Source organism: Aptenodytes patagonicus, chromosome 12 (assembly GCF_965638725.1).
Source record: "Aptenodytes patagonicus chromosome 12, bAptPat1.pri.cur, whole genome shotgun sequence".
In the NCBI taxonomy this organism is placed as follows: Eukaryota; Metazoa; Chordata; class Aves; order Sphenisciformes; family Spheniscidae; genus Aptenodytes; species Aptenodytes patagonicus.
The window spans coordinates 8461168-8475468 of NC_134960.1; the positions used below are offsets into that span (position 1 = coordinate 8461168).

The 14301-nt window shown below is 52.6% G+C and overlaps 1 protein-coding gene across 4 annotated transcripts in view; it reads left to right on the forward strand.

Annotated features, from left to right (window-relative positions):
• Positions 1–467: 467 nt before the first annotated feature.
• The window catches only part of LARP1 (La ribonucleoprotein 1, translational regulator), a 48711-nt gene continuing 34877 nt past the window's right edge, over positions 468–14301 (forward strand). For 3 of the 4 annotated variants that reach the window (XR_012996359.1, XM_076350025.1, XM_076350026.1), the window contains exon 1: positions 468–819. Coding sequence is in view for 2 of the 4 variants with exons in the window: in XM_076350025.1 (XP_076206140.1) it covers positions 468–819 (352 nt within the window). In the remaining 2 variants the exon portion in view is untranslated. Of the gene's footprint in view, positions 820–5289; positions 5307–14301 lie in introns of those variants that run through there. The other variant, XM_076350029.1, reaches the window with a different exon arrangement.

The window sequence follows — 14301 nt, forward strand, 5'->3', positions numbered from 1 at the left end:
ACTCGTGTTTCTGCAGCAGCGTGAAGCTGCTCCGGGAGCCCCGGAGCCCCCGAGCCGGCAGCTGAACCCCGAGCCGGTGCAGGGCCTCTCCCAGCCGGCAGGGCTGGGGTGAAGCCCGGCGTCGGGGCTTGCCCCCGCCGCGGAGGAACGGGGAAGCGGCCGGCACCCCCGCCCGCGCGGCCCCTTTAAGCGCTGCCCCCCCCACACCCCGCCCGGCCGGGCGTTGCATCAGGCACGTGCGCGCCGCCGGCCGGCCCGCGGGGGCGCGCCCCGCCCCGCCCCTCCCCTCGCCGGCGGCGCGCGCGGGCGGGCCGGCGCGGCGCGGCGCGCGCCCCCGCGGCAGTCGCGTGGTCCCCGCGCGTCTCCATATTGCGGCGGCGGCAGGGGGGGGGCGGGCAGCGCGGCGGCGGCGGGGCTCGGGGGCGCCGCGTGCGAGGGGAGTTCCCCGGCGGGGCGGGGGCGCGCAGATGGCGACGCAGGTGGAGGCGCTGCTGCCCGGCGCCCCGCTGCTGCCCGCCGAGGAGCGCGCCCTGGTGCTGAAGCCGCCGCAGGACGGCGGCCGGGAGAAGGGCGAGCCGCCCATGGGCCCCGACGGCGGCCCCGCGGCGCCGCGGCCGCCCAGCGCCAAGCAGCAGAAGGAGGAGAGCAACAACCAGGAGAAGGAGAGCCTGCTGCGGGCGGGCGGCGAGGCGGAGGACGGCGGCGAGGCGGGCGGCGCGGGGCGCCGGGAGTTCATCGAGGCCCCGCCGCCCAAGGTGAACCCCTGGACGAAGAACGCCCCCGCCGCCGCGCCGGCGGTGAACGGGCAGTCGCCTCCAGGTGGGTGCCGGGGGTTGGAGCGAGGTTGGGCCGGGGGGGGGGGGGGGGGGTTGGTTGCGCCGCCGACCGCGCCCCGGCCGGCCGCGCCATGCGGCACGGCGTGGGGACGGCGCCGCGCCTGCGGCCTGCTGGGGAGCGGGGCCGAGGCCGGCGTGAGGGGAGCGCGGCGCGGGGTGGGGGGGTGGGGTGGGGGTGTGTGTGTGAGGGGGGGGCGCCGCTGGAAGTAGGAAGCGGCGGCGCCGTCCGTGGCCATGAGGCGGGGAGCGCGTGTGCGGGGGAGGGGAGCGCGGCCCGGCCCGGCCCGGGTAGCGGCCATGAGGCGGCGGCGTGGGGGGGAGGCGGGGGACGCTGGGGGCCCGGCGGCGGCGCGGCGGGCCCGGGCGCGAGGCAGCCGAAGGAGCTCGGCCGCGGCGCTCGGCGGCCGAGGGCGCTCGGCGGCCGGGCCCTGGCAGCGGGCACGCGGCGCCCGCCCCGCTGCGAGCGCCCCCCCCCCCCCCCCGCTCCCAGCATTCCGCCGCAGCGCAGGCAACGTGGTCGTTTCCCCGGGCGCCGCCAGCGTGCGGCTTCCCCCGGGAGCGCGGCCCGGCCACCGCCGCTCCCCGCCACCGCCCCCCGGGCCTTCACCGGCCCGCGGCCTGGCGCTGCCCACGTGTGCGGCGGCGGCTCCCCCGGCGCGCAGGCCGCGCCGCCTTTCTCTGCCGACTCATGGCGGCTGCCGGGGGGCTGCGGCGGCGGCCGAGCGCGGCTTTGCCCTGCACGCTTGCAGCCGTGCATAGAGGTTGCCAGCAGCGAAGCGTGCACGGCTGGGGGGGGGGGGATGTCCCCAAAAGGGAGTCGCGTGGGGAAGCAGAGGGGCAGCGTCCAGCGGTAGCGACGGGGTGACACTGTCCAAATCGCGTTTGTAACCCGCTGCTGTCGTCAGCAAAGGCTGAAATTACAGAACACCATTTCCTCGGAAGTTGGGATAGGTGCTGCTTTTACCAGGAGGGCATCGCTCATACCTGCTTCAAGTGAATTGGTACTAAGAGGAAAACACAGAAGTTTTCACTAAGCGTCTTGTTTGGGAAAGACTCTTAATTTTTTCAGCCTGCCTCTGTTAACTCTAAAATCATGCTGCCAGATACGACATCAGATTGCCTATTACTGTATGTGCTAGTGTTTTGCAAGAACTGTTACTGCCTAGCGTGATGATTCATCAGAGGTATTGATCATTGGAAGATGGACAGCTCTGCAATTTCCACCTGGAATGCTGTCATCTTAATGGGGAGCATAGAGGAGAAGTTAATTGTGCAAAGTAAAAGTCCGTGTTCAGGTTGTTTGGTGGTTTGTCATTGCACACACCAACATAAGCAAAGCTTAACGAAATCCAGGACAGCGTTGCTGTCTGCATTTGCCTCTTGCGGTATGACATAAAACTGGTCCCATTGCTCCTTTGCATGAAAGTCGCACTCCATCACGCCGCCTTCTCAGGTAACAGTCTCTAGAAATAAACCAAAAGATGCAAAACTGCAGGGTTGAACATTCCTGTTTGAGGCTCACGTTTAGACGTCCAGAAAGACGCGTCCTTCAAGGTGTGTCCAGATTCGTTACCAGGCCCGTCAGAAAGGTGGGTGACTCGTCAAAGTGAGCAGGCATGAGGCAGTCTGCCCAACACAAGGAGGGGGCCCTTGCAACTCTTGTGATTTTCTTTGAGGGAGTGAGTGTGTCAGTAGCGTGTCCACCCTATGATAGGGTAAGGAAGTAATGCTGCAACGCTCAGAATTTTCTTGGGCCTGGCACAATTGTCCCGGTATTCCCGAAGGTGTTTAAATAATGGAATTGGTTAGTGGTGCGTTTTGGGATGCTTGGCAGCAGCAACTGGTTCCTGCAGTGCCCCAGATGCTGCCGCTTGGCTCTCCTCTCTTGGGGCATTGTTTCTTTTGCTGCCTGTTCATTAGCAGAAGAGAAAACGTGTAAAACAAACACAGCTGGTGAACTCCCATGAGAGGCAGGCTGGCAGCTGACCTTGCCTGGCGGCCCTTCGGCCAAGTACCTTCTCGTAGAGTTTGCAGGCTCCTGTCGTGTCTTCACTGCTTTGGGTGGAGGATTTCTTCTGGCAGATCCTTACAAAAAAGATCTGGAGCGTGAGTTTGTGTGAAAGATGATGCTGATGAGGTGAGTTGTCATGTTGCAGTGACCTCCAGGAGATGGCCTAAGGAAAGTGACTCCTTTATACACCTGAAGTGGATTGAGAGCTTTTAAACTCTGGAAAGTCACCACTGGATGTTTTTGGTTTTTCAGAAGACCTTAGAAAACCGTGGCTCCTGACTGAGCAGTGTTCCCAGAGCAGTGCTTGTGTGCTGGAGATACTAAATGTTTCCAGCCTTGATCCTGCCAGAGGTAGTGAGGAGACCGAGGACCCCAGCGAGGACAGCTCTGTAAAGATAAAGGGATCCTTCTATGACTTGTTTTACAGGCTTTGAAAGCCCTAATTTTTTTATAATGATTATATTAATTACAGGCCCTAGAGCAGATTTAATGGGCAAGACCTGCTCCTTAGGTGTTCACCCATTCTCTAATGGTCTGTGTTGGAATTAGTTCTTATAAAAGTAAAGGCATTGAGCTCTGGCCCAGAGAAAACAGAGCCACCTTCAAGATCTTTGTGAGTTTCTGCTGTCTGTGTCGGAATATGGATAGGGAAGAGCTTAACAAATCCACCTCTGCTTGTTTTGAACTGTTTGACTCGCTGCAGCTGGGTAAGTTGAATGCATTGGGGGGCTAATGTAGGGACTGAAGAACAGTGTCCTTTTTTGACGGATTAGGGTTTATCTTCAGAAATTGGTGTCTTGCCTACCTGCTGCAGCATTTTTATGCTCAAGGTCGGCAGTGAGGTCTGTAGTAGGATGTTTGAGTAAATGTTTCTGCTTTTTCAGGAAGGAGGACTATTGAAGCAAAGCCTCTCCTTTCTTCTTAACCCCTCCTGCCAAAAGCACAATGGCGTGGTAGTCAGTGGAGCAACCATTAGATTGAGTTAGACAACAGCGATACTGCTGATGCTGTAAGCGGAGGCTGAGGCTCAGCTGGAGTGGCACACCAGAAAATTTTCCCTGGTGCCTTGGCAAGATGCGTGCTACACTTCTATTCATGTGCGTTTCAGAGTCAGGGTACAAGAGAGCAGACGGGGATCCTTTTGAGTCCTGAGATAATGCACGGTCCTATTCTATGTGGCAAGGCTTGTATTTGACACTGCTTACTGCTTGTGAGGGACGCTGGCAGAGCTGGTAGTGATGCCTCATTTTTACTCTCTAATGATCTAGTAGCGAGGTCTCTGTGACTGTCCCCTCGTTATTATATGTTCTCTTCTTATCATGTAAATAAATGCAGCCAGCAGCCTGACTGGCAAAGGCATGATGGTAGTATGTGTGTGTCTGCAGTAGTGAAGGAAACATTTTCTGGCAAAAACAGCTTTGCACTTTTGGCTATAAACCAAATTCAAGGTATTTTCTCAAATTCTTCTATAGAGGAGAAGTGTGGCTTGCAGTTAAGACAGGTAGACCTTCCAGAACGTGTTGTGCTCCTCTGCTGTGCCCTGCACCAGGGCTGGTGCTGATGCAAGCATTGGTGCAGACAGGTGTTAACAGCACCCTGTTTTGAAAACCTGCTGGATTTATTTCAAGAAATGTTGCATCAAGGCACTTGGCACTTCCTGATTTTTTTTTTTTTTTTTAAAAGCCATTTACATCATGGAAGTGAGAACACACAGGTTTTAATGACTGGCACTGCAATTGCCGAGCTTTGCCCACACTAACTTTTATGCTGGTTTTCATTCTGGTTGCAAACGCTCAGCCAGGAAAAAGCGGCATATTTCCTAGTGGCGATGCAGGAGGTGTTTTAATTTCTTGAGTAGAGTTTCTTGCTTGCTGTTTGGCAAATGTGCTGGGCGGATAAGCAGTACTTTCCAGAAGGCACACCTTAGTTGCCAGCAGCAAGCACCAGAGGTTAGCTGACTATTGTTCAGAGAGAGCGTGTGTTGCTTTATGTCAGAGCAGAGGTTGGGTTGGCTACCGGTACCGAGGAGAAGGCAGGGGAAGATTCATTAGCTTCTCACCCCTCGCTGACTAACTCCCCATAGGGCTTTCCTTGAGACCAGTCTCCAGTACAGGAGATAAGATGTATGGGAAACTTATTTTACCTTTGGTATTTCTTTGCGTTCAGAGTAGACGCGCACATCTGCCTGCTTGGGTATCCAGCTCTGTAGCGCTGCACACACCTATTTCCAAAGTGTTGGGCAATTCTTGCTCTGTCGTGGCACGTAATTGTGGAGCTCTCCTGGCTGACTGTTGCAACAGAGCTGCTATCGCAGCAGGAGTCCTCCCCCTCACCGCCCCAAGTTTCCTCTCTGAAATACTGTTTTGTTCTGATCCCACAACTCACGTTTGAGTAACTCTTCCCATCTTGTTGGGGAGGACGAAGGTAACTGGAACTCGCTGCTCCAAAAAAATGTGAAGGTTAGTGTTTTCCCTCCCCTGCATACCTTTACCCTTCAGCTTTGTGCTGGACCTTTGCCCTGTTCTGCACTGTTTGTTTCGGGAAGGCTGGGGAATGTGGTGCAGCTCCTGAGAGCTGACTCACTGGCCCTGGTTGCTGGGCTTTGGCGCTTGCTTCTGCTGTGACCTCCGGTTCCAGATTGCCAGGTCTGAGGCGTTGCTGGAGGATTCTCACCCACCACGTCCTTACCCTCACAACTCTTCTTTTAAGCTGTTTATTGCCTGTGGTGCCATGGGGGTTTGCATCGGGATTGCATCTGGGATCACCGCATTGGACAGCGGAAGGATGGACTTGGGTCGCATGTGAAGACAAATCAAGTGCAAAAAGCAGGGCTGGGAGTGGGGGCACTGGGGCTGCAGTGCTCTGCTCTCCCTTCCAAATTATGACACCTGATGCTTTTGCTGTGCTCGAATAGTGTGAAATTATCCTCAGGGGAACGCCAAATGCTGACTTGGATAGAGTTAGGTTGCTCTTTGCATATTTGAAACTACTTTGTAATGAATCTCAGGCACCACTTCAGTGGTAGTGCTTGTTTGGCTAAATAAGGAATGGGCATTTTAGTAGAAAGCTGTGCTGTCTTGACCAGGTTGGATGTTTTAATCCTTACAGTTACCATGGCTGCAAACAGCAAGGGTATTAAAAAAAAAAAAAAAAAAATCATCCTGATGAAAACTTAAATACACTTGAATACTGCCAGAGGACTGTGGTGTCCTTTATGGTGGTACACCTCTCAGATGAGCTCTGCTCCCACCTCGGTAACCAGGTAAATGGAGTTACAGTGGCATTGCTGTAGATCTGGCAGATAACCGATAGGAGAGCTGGGAAGGCTTTTTGCTCTGCTCTTACTGTAAGTCCAGTTGGGAGTGGTGAGCTTTGTTCATTCCCAACCACGATATGCATTTACATTATGGTCTTTAAAATGTTAATTTATCCTCTGGTCGTTTTGGCATTGGAACCTTTGCTGACTTCATACCAAGGGCTTAAGTCTCGGTGCTGCTGGCTCTGTCAAATCCCTCCTTGGCTTGCTGTGCACACAGGGAGCTCAGGGAAAGAGGTGGTGCAACCTTGGCTATACCCGCTGGGCTCTTTCATGGTGGTAATGCCATCTAGGTGGAGATTTGTATGGGCAAGAAGTCGTCTCCTGGGGTTGGGTAAATCTCTGGGTACTCTGTGTGGACGTGTGGTCTCTGGCATGGCCAGCTCTGCATTTGTCCCTTTCTTCACTTAAGACCAGGCTTCAGTTCCAAACTCATTCTGCAGGTTCTTGTTAGTGATCTCTGAGTAGAGTTGGGAGACTTTTCTCTTTGCATTGAAATAACGGGCTAATCTGAACATCAAGTAGTAGATGGTACAGCTGCATGGCTTGAGCAGGTCAGAGGAGAGGTAAAAGAAAGGCTTCAAAGAAGTTAATGCAGTGCTGTGAGAACTTAAAGCAGCTACTTGTGTATTTAGGCAACAATAACTGGTGACCAGAACAAATGGGAACTGAATTTGGCCTTGAATAAATCAATTACCAGACTTCTTTGTGGGGAGAGTCCCGGGTCAGGGTTGGTCTGGATTGCTTGGCTGAAAGGAGAAGTGGGTGTGCACGTCAAGGTCCCGCAGCCGTGGAGTAAAAACTAGCATGAGGCATTTGGTGAAAATAGGTTTGCTGATGGCAATTCTAATATTGTGCAAGATACACTTTTTTTTGGGAAGGGTTGTGGCAATGGTGGTCAGGTCAAGTGTCAACATGTTTCTAAGCAGAAGCTCATCCTGTAATTGCAGGTTCCCAGAAGATCCTCCTAACTGAACTTTCCTCTATCAGAGTATGTGTTTGTGCTACAGTTTGGGGGGCTTCTTGTGGGCAGGCCTGGGTGGATTGCCTTTTCTGAGCAAATTGGCACGTGGTGTGTTGTAGCTCCACTGGTTTCAGTATTGCACTGGGCTGCTGGTGCTAGTTGAGCTGCCGGAGCCATCCTTAGCAAGTCGTCCGGTCCAGCTTCAGTGTGACACTCGCCATGGATTTTGCTAGGATCAAGAGCCCTTCCTGCAGCATTAAGGCTACGTGTGCTGGGGGATATTCTGCTGTGACATGCAAGGAGAGGGAGGAAGGGCTGTGAACTGGCTGACCTAATACCTGCATTATCAGTGGTTTACCTTCAGTGTCCTGCCGGAGCAAAGCTGACTCGAGCAGCAGCTTGCCTCGACACTTCCATGTGTTGCAGTGCTCTATGGGAACACGCAGCAGGCAGCTGGCTTCAGTACTCTGCGGTGGTTGTGACTTTATTTTTGGTTTTTTTTTTTTTTTTGTTTTGAGTCATCCTGTTCCTTTACATGGTTACAAGTCGGAAAGGTTGGTAGAGATCTCTGCTGCGGATAGCTTGGGGCTGACGGTGTGTGGGAGGTGACCATGGTGGCCCTGGCTGGGTTGGATGCTCTGTCATGATGGGTCAGGTGGAAGCCTCTGTTTGCTTTAGAAATGGCCAATGGAGGTGGCTGTTGGTGTGAATGAGGTCTGTCAGTGCCGCTCAGTCTGGTTCTGGTGGCACTCAGGTGACACAGGCACCCTTTCTTTGCTTGATCTAGAAAATTGCACTCTGGTTCCCCCCGGAGTGTGCATGGCATGCACAACGTGCTGGTGGGTGCAGCTTGCCCCGACCTGCGCTCCTGGGGAAGCACGTTTGCTTCCTGCCGGGCACGCCTTGAAGTGGCTGGAAACAGGTCTGCAACCTGCTGCTTTAGCAGGCAGAGCTGGCCCATGACCTGGCCACATGCCTGCAGGTGCTTCTCTTCATTCCTGACTTGTTCCCCAAAGTGGCCCTGGTGTCTTAGGTGCCCAGGAGAGGCATCCCTGCCTCACGAGGAAGGTGGTGGAGGAGAAGCATCTCTGGTGCTCTGCAGTGTTACTTGTTTGGGCTCTGGCAGGGTCTGCAGAGATCCCTTGGTGACGGATGGTGAGACTGATAGCCAGGGGGGCACTGGGGAGAAACGGGGGCTCGGATGGGGCTTCTGAACCTCACGTGTCCTTGACACACGAGCTGGAGTTAAACCGTGATTGGAAAGCCGGGCAGCTGGGCGGGGGGGGCGGAAATGTGCTGCGTGTCCTTCCCACCGGGCACTGGTGCAGCCGGAGGGGCTGTGTAAGCCTGGGGGGGCGGCGCACATGTGGGAGCCCGGTGCTGTTCCCTGCCCAGGTATGGGGGTGCAGCCCCAGAGGCTCGGGGGGTGGTGGGAGGAAGCAGAGTCCATCCCGAGCACACTGCTGAGCACGTTTTTCCAGCTGAACGGCAGCATGTGCTGCGCTCCTGCAGAGTGACTCTGCAGTCTGCAGGGCATGGCTGCGCGCTGGAAGGGATCCGCCAGCAAGAGGGAGGGCGCAGGGGGCTGCTTATCTCTCCTCCTTTCCTCATGGTCATTTGACTTTTTTGAGTCGCCTGCCGGATGCATGTGTGGAGGGAACAGAGGGTTTTCAGGGCTAGATAAGTTAGGTTTTAAGAACTCTGAAATACTGAGAAAAGAGGTGAGTTTTTCCTGACTAAATATGTGGGGAAACAAGTATGAAATTGGAAAAGCCACAAAAATGAGGAAAGGGTAGAGTTCTGTTGATGGGAAAGTAAGAGAAAAGGTGTGTGGGGAGATTGGTGTCTTACCTGCCTGGTAACTCAGAGGTGCTGTCAGAAGGTGGGTATGTTGCTGAATACTTAGCACTGTCTCTAAGCAGATTATTTATAATATATATTCAGCCTTCACACTAAATTCACTCTGCTTTTTTTTTTCTTTATAACTGTGCTTTTGAAAGCTTCTGGTCAGTGGTGCAAATGAGTGATTATTAATTTACCAAATGTTAGTTACCAAACTATCTGGTTTGTGCACTTACAGATGGTGAAGCTAGTGATGGAATGAAATAGTGAGAACTTATGGTTAGTAAGCAGTACTCAAATGTTTAATAAGCCAATGTTCACTTTGAACTACAGGAAATTAATTTCCTCAGATTCTCCAAGGTCAGATCTTCCATTTTTCGTATTAAATGTTGCAGAAGAAGCACTGAGTTTATTCCTGCAAGACGCTTAGGATTCTCACTACGATAACTTTATACCTTTACTGTAGCCCTTCCAAATAGTCACAAAGTCAGCACAGATCAGGAGCAATGTCCGTTTATGTCAGCTCTCCCAACCTCATGGAACAAGCCTACTGAAAATAAAGACTTGACCATAATAACAAATAGCAATGCTTTTGGCCTCATCTAGCACAAAAAGAGAGATTTAAAGGAGTGACTGAAGCACTTCGCCCTACCTGTGTACCTCCAGACAGGCTCACATTGGCAAGTCAGCTACAAGGCTGAGCAAGGGGGGCAAGTAAAGGGAAAAACAGAACAAAGAATTAAGTGTAAAGAGTGACACCAGTATGCATGATGCTGAGAAGTTATGTGACTGTAGCAGCAGGTATTGAAATGTGGAGAAATGCATCCCAAAAACGTTGTTGGGGTGTTTTACTGTGACTGAAACAGAAGTGATAGGATGTTTGTGAATGAGATCCCACCCAACAAGACAGAAAAGCGAATCACAGAGGTGTCTCCACTGTGTGCTCAGATGACAAAGCATGAGACTTTGCTGGCTGTAATCATACTAAATTTCACTTCCCAACTCCCAGCTAAACCTTGAGAGCTCAGGGGAATACCTAATATGATCTAACGCATCTTCTGAGTGCTCAGAAATCCTCTTCCACTGCAGAGGGTCTTGCACTGAGCTAAACAAAAAGGGGACTGATTTCTTTTGGCTTCCCAGTCTCAGGTGAACTCTTCTAGCTCCCCTTTTTTTTAATCGGAGAACGACATGTGACATTTGTATGCTGTGCAGGGAGGAATTTGCTGTAAGTGACCCATGTTTTTAAAATGTAAAATTAAACCTGTAAGTACAACTGTGAAGATGATTCGGAAGAGACGTGGCAGATTACAGGCAGACAACCCTCTTAACTTCAGTTAGAGCTGAAATCTGAGTTGATCTAATTAACAGCAGAGAAGTGGAAGCAGGAAGGGATGGAGTTTGGAGGGTGATTGGAAAAGCTGTGTGTTTGATTAAAACCAACCAGATAGCCTGGACCGGAGGGGGGGAACGTCTCAGACTGTGAGTCTGATGATTTCTAATTCTGTTAATAGATTTAATTATGTTGTCTTCACTGTGCTGCCTTGTGTATCCTACAGACCCCCTGCTCAGCCCTCTGCCCGTAGCCCTAAGGTAGAGAGAGCCTTGCAATTTTCAGTTCCTGGGGTTTTCACAGGGATTTATGGCATCCATGCCTGATGTTACAGGGCATACCCATGATTCTGGTGCTTTTGAGGAGGTAGGGGGATCCTCCTTCATGGAGAGGCTGGATTTCTGGCTACAGTAACGGATTCTCCTCTGTAGGGAGAGGATCTGTGTTGCCCACTGCTTATTGAGCTGTCCTTAAGCAAAGCTTCGCTGTGGTGTCTGAGACTGCCTGCCCTTGATGTGCATGCAGAAAAGCATGTTGCAGTGCAGTGTTCGATAACCCTGTCCAAGGGAAACACCATCCTATATCGGTTTCCACAGCATGGGATCCAGTTGGCTTCTGGGCTGCACCAAAATTGTTTCTGTATTTCAACAAGAGTCTCTGAGACATGTTAATTTTGCTTGATCATGCCTGAAACTTTACTGCCTGTTCAATATCCAGTAGCTTAAAGAACAATTTGGGGAGGGTGACTGTGATCATTGGGCCCAGACTCACGTAGGGTTGGTCTCTTGGAAGGCTGGAGACTTCTAGCAGTGTCACTTCAGGCTTACTGGTGATTAAAGGATGTGAGGCAGAGAGCTGGGTCACCAGCTGCTTCACGGGAACAGTAATCAAGCACCTCTAAGGTGCCTTGTACTTTCTCTGCAGCTTTTTGTCGGGTACATGAATAGGAGTGTTAGGACTCATGCTTGGAGCAGCAGCGCTTTGCTGCTTCTCCGTTTTGGAGATGGGGGAGAAGGGGTTAATGGGAGAGAACACCCAGTGTTTGTTCTCTCCAGTGCAAGCACTGATAAGTGGATGGGAGAAAAAACAGCCGTGACCTTACAGTTATTCCTTGCGTGCCTGCGCATATGTGAGTGTTGGATTCGCAGGACTGTCTGTTTGGAGAGCTCTCATTTTTTCTGGTCAGGCTGACCAGATGCATTCCCCAGAATCCCATTGGCATCTCTGGTGCTTGGAGAAGAGACCTGGACCCTCCTCCAAACGGATCTCTGAAAGGTGCTCTTGCTGGGCACAGTGCCGGTCCCACTGGTGACCCTGTGTTCAGCCAGAGTCCAGCCTTGTGCTTGGTCAGCTCTGCTCCCCTTCTGTCCGGAAGAGACTGAACGTCAGCATTAAGGTACTAATTTAGTTTAGTGTGTAGTGTGAAGTTAAAGCTAGGGAGCTGTCTCAGACAGATAATGCTCTGATTTTGGAGTAGGTGATTTTTTTCCAGGGGTGTTCCTCTTGCAACTCGGTGACGCTGGAAGTCTTCATCCCTTTTCAAGTACATGAAGTTAGCAGGGGCACCCAGCTAAGCTTCGCCAAAACCACAGTCATTTATACACTGAAATCTTATTTCAAGCGTTTGTTTCCATGTGGTTTGTGGGAAATCAATGTCAGAGCTCACACTGGGTGCAGCTCTTCAGCCAGTGTAGGTGATGGGGGTGTCTGGGAAGGAACCAAGCCTCTTCTCTGGATGGAGAGCAGAAAACCACTTACCGGGGTCTGGTGGTCTGGATACCCTTGCAGAGAAATGGATTTGGGAGCTGATAAATGCTTCTGTAGCTTTTTATCTTTTTCTTGCACAGACCTTAGTTGTGTCTTAAGACCTAACCAACATCAGGTTAGGGTTGATTCATCTGTCTCAAGCTTCAGCTTCTCTTTGAGGGGGTAAAGATACTTCTTATTACAGTAGCCAAGTGTTGTTAAGAGGCATGGGAGGTGTTTGCCTGGACCTGGCAGCTGGGGAGAGTTGGGAAGATCTGGGTGGCTGAGAGCTGGACCCTCCCCAAGCCTGCTTGGCAGGTAGCGAAGGAGGGGAGCAGGAAGCAAGCAAGATCTCAGGAGGGACTTGATTGGCCATGCTAATCTTTGGGTTTGGGGTTTCTTGCTTTGCTACTTTTTCCTAGCAGATCTCGCCCCCTTCTCCGCTGAGTGTTGCTTTGAAGAGGTGTGTAACTGTCTTGGGAACCTGTGCAGGCACTGCCTTGGCCTCTGAGGGGGAGCCAGGTGATAGAGATTTGAGCTGAAATGTTGCCTGGGGACGGAGAAGGGGTTCAAGCAGCACTGGTCTCTTTGCAGCAGACACTGGACTATGTAATTTGGACCTTTTCCCTGCCTGTGCTGTTTGCACTGGGAGGATTGCCGTCATAGCCAGAGGAGCAGAACTGAATCGTCCCCGCCAGGCGGCAGGTCAGATTAGGAGGAGAGATCCCCAGTGATCCTGCTGTCCGCCAGCATTTGCCTTCCCTGTCCCTCTCTGGGCAGCCAGCACAGCCCTGCAGCTTTTCAGCCATCGAACCGAATTCTGGTCATGTCTCTGCTGCCGAGTCCCCACGTGACCTTGGAGAGGTCATTTTTTTTTTTGCTGTTGTCCGAGTCTCTTGTCTGCAAAACGTGGAGGATGATTTAGTTACAACTTCATGGGTCGAAAGCCAGAACAAATCAGCTGGTGTCTTCCCACAGCAGTGGCAGTGTGGATGAACCCAGTGTCCTGCTGGGAGCAGCCAAGGAGCATACTACCATGTATGCTTGTACCTGTGTGTGTAGAGGAGCAGCCCTTGCTCAGCACACTGGTGCGGTGGTACCAGTCAGCAGAAAGCGCACTGAGGTCTTCTTTTCCCCCAGTTTGGAGAGTAGAAGGGTAGTTGCAGGTGGGGGGGCCAGTGGGGTGCAGGGAGCTGGTTCTTGCTGGCAGTCTGTCTGTGGCCGTCCTACCCCTCTCGGCAGTTACAGCTGCGGGTTCCTGTAATAACGAGTCAGCGTTTCTCTTGTGTCAGGGCTAATGAGCTGGTCTTTAGCCACTGCCTGCCAGGAAGAAGCAGTGTCTGGTGGAAAAGGGGTGCTGCTGGCAGGGGGGCTGGGGACAGGCAGTGGGTGGTGGAGGTCCCTTCCCAGCCGTAGCTCCTGAGCAGGGAGAAGGCAGGCTTCCTGTGAGGGCATTTGGGTTCAGCACTGAAGCGTGGCTGGTGGAGGAGCCCAGTTGGCAGCGTGCTTCTGCAGTGAGCGGGGGGAGCAGCAGAGGGAAGATGTGGGCTCATAAATGGGGTAGCCTTTCTGGACCTGTCCCAGATACCTGAATAGCAGTGGTGGCCAGATAGCCACTGGGGAGGGGGTGTGTGTGTGTGTGTATGCATCAGCTTTTCTCTTTAAATGCCCCATTTTAGCATACGGTCTCCTCCTGCATATAAAAATACCATCAGACAAAAATTGGGATTCTGTATCCACCCCGCAGCACCACCTAAAATAAGGATGACTGTCCTCAATTTAGTTATGTCTCCTGGGCTTTTTGTGCAGCAGCTCTGGGTATTGGTGTTCAGAGCAAGCACCTCTGTACCGTGTCTGCACCCTCGTGTGACAGTCCTGAAAAGGATGCTCTGCACCCGTCCGACATCCCGCCCGCTGCAACACGCACCCTTGACCTCCTCCTGTTCACTCCTTCCTCCGCTCCCCTTTGCTGATAACAGGGAGATTAGTGAACCGTGTTTTCTGCTGAGGTGTTATAGGCTGTATGGATAATGTACAGAACTGAGGCGGATGGTAAAGGGCTTGGGAAGTACCTGGCTTGGCAGAGACCAGTGCTACAATGAAGAGGTCACCTGTTCCCTGTGGTGGTTATAATCCTTCTCTTTAGACACCAAGTCTTTCTGGTTTTGGGCCCATGCTGAGAAACAAAGTGTGTCTGCACGTGGGAAGGGGAAGGAAATGTGAGACCACAGGGCCCAAATTTCATGGGTCTTC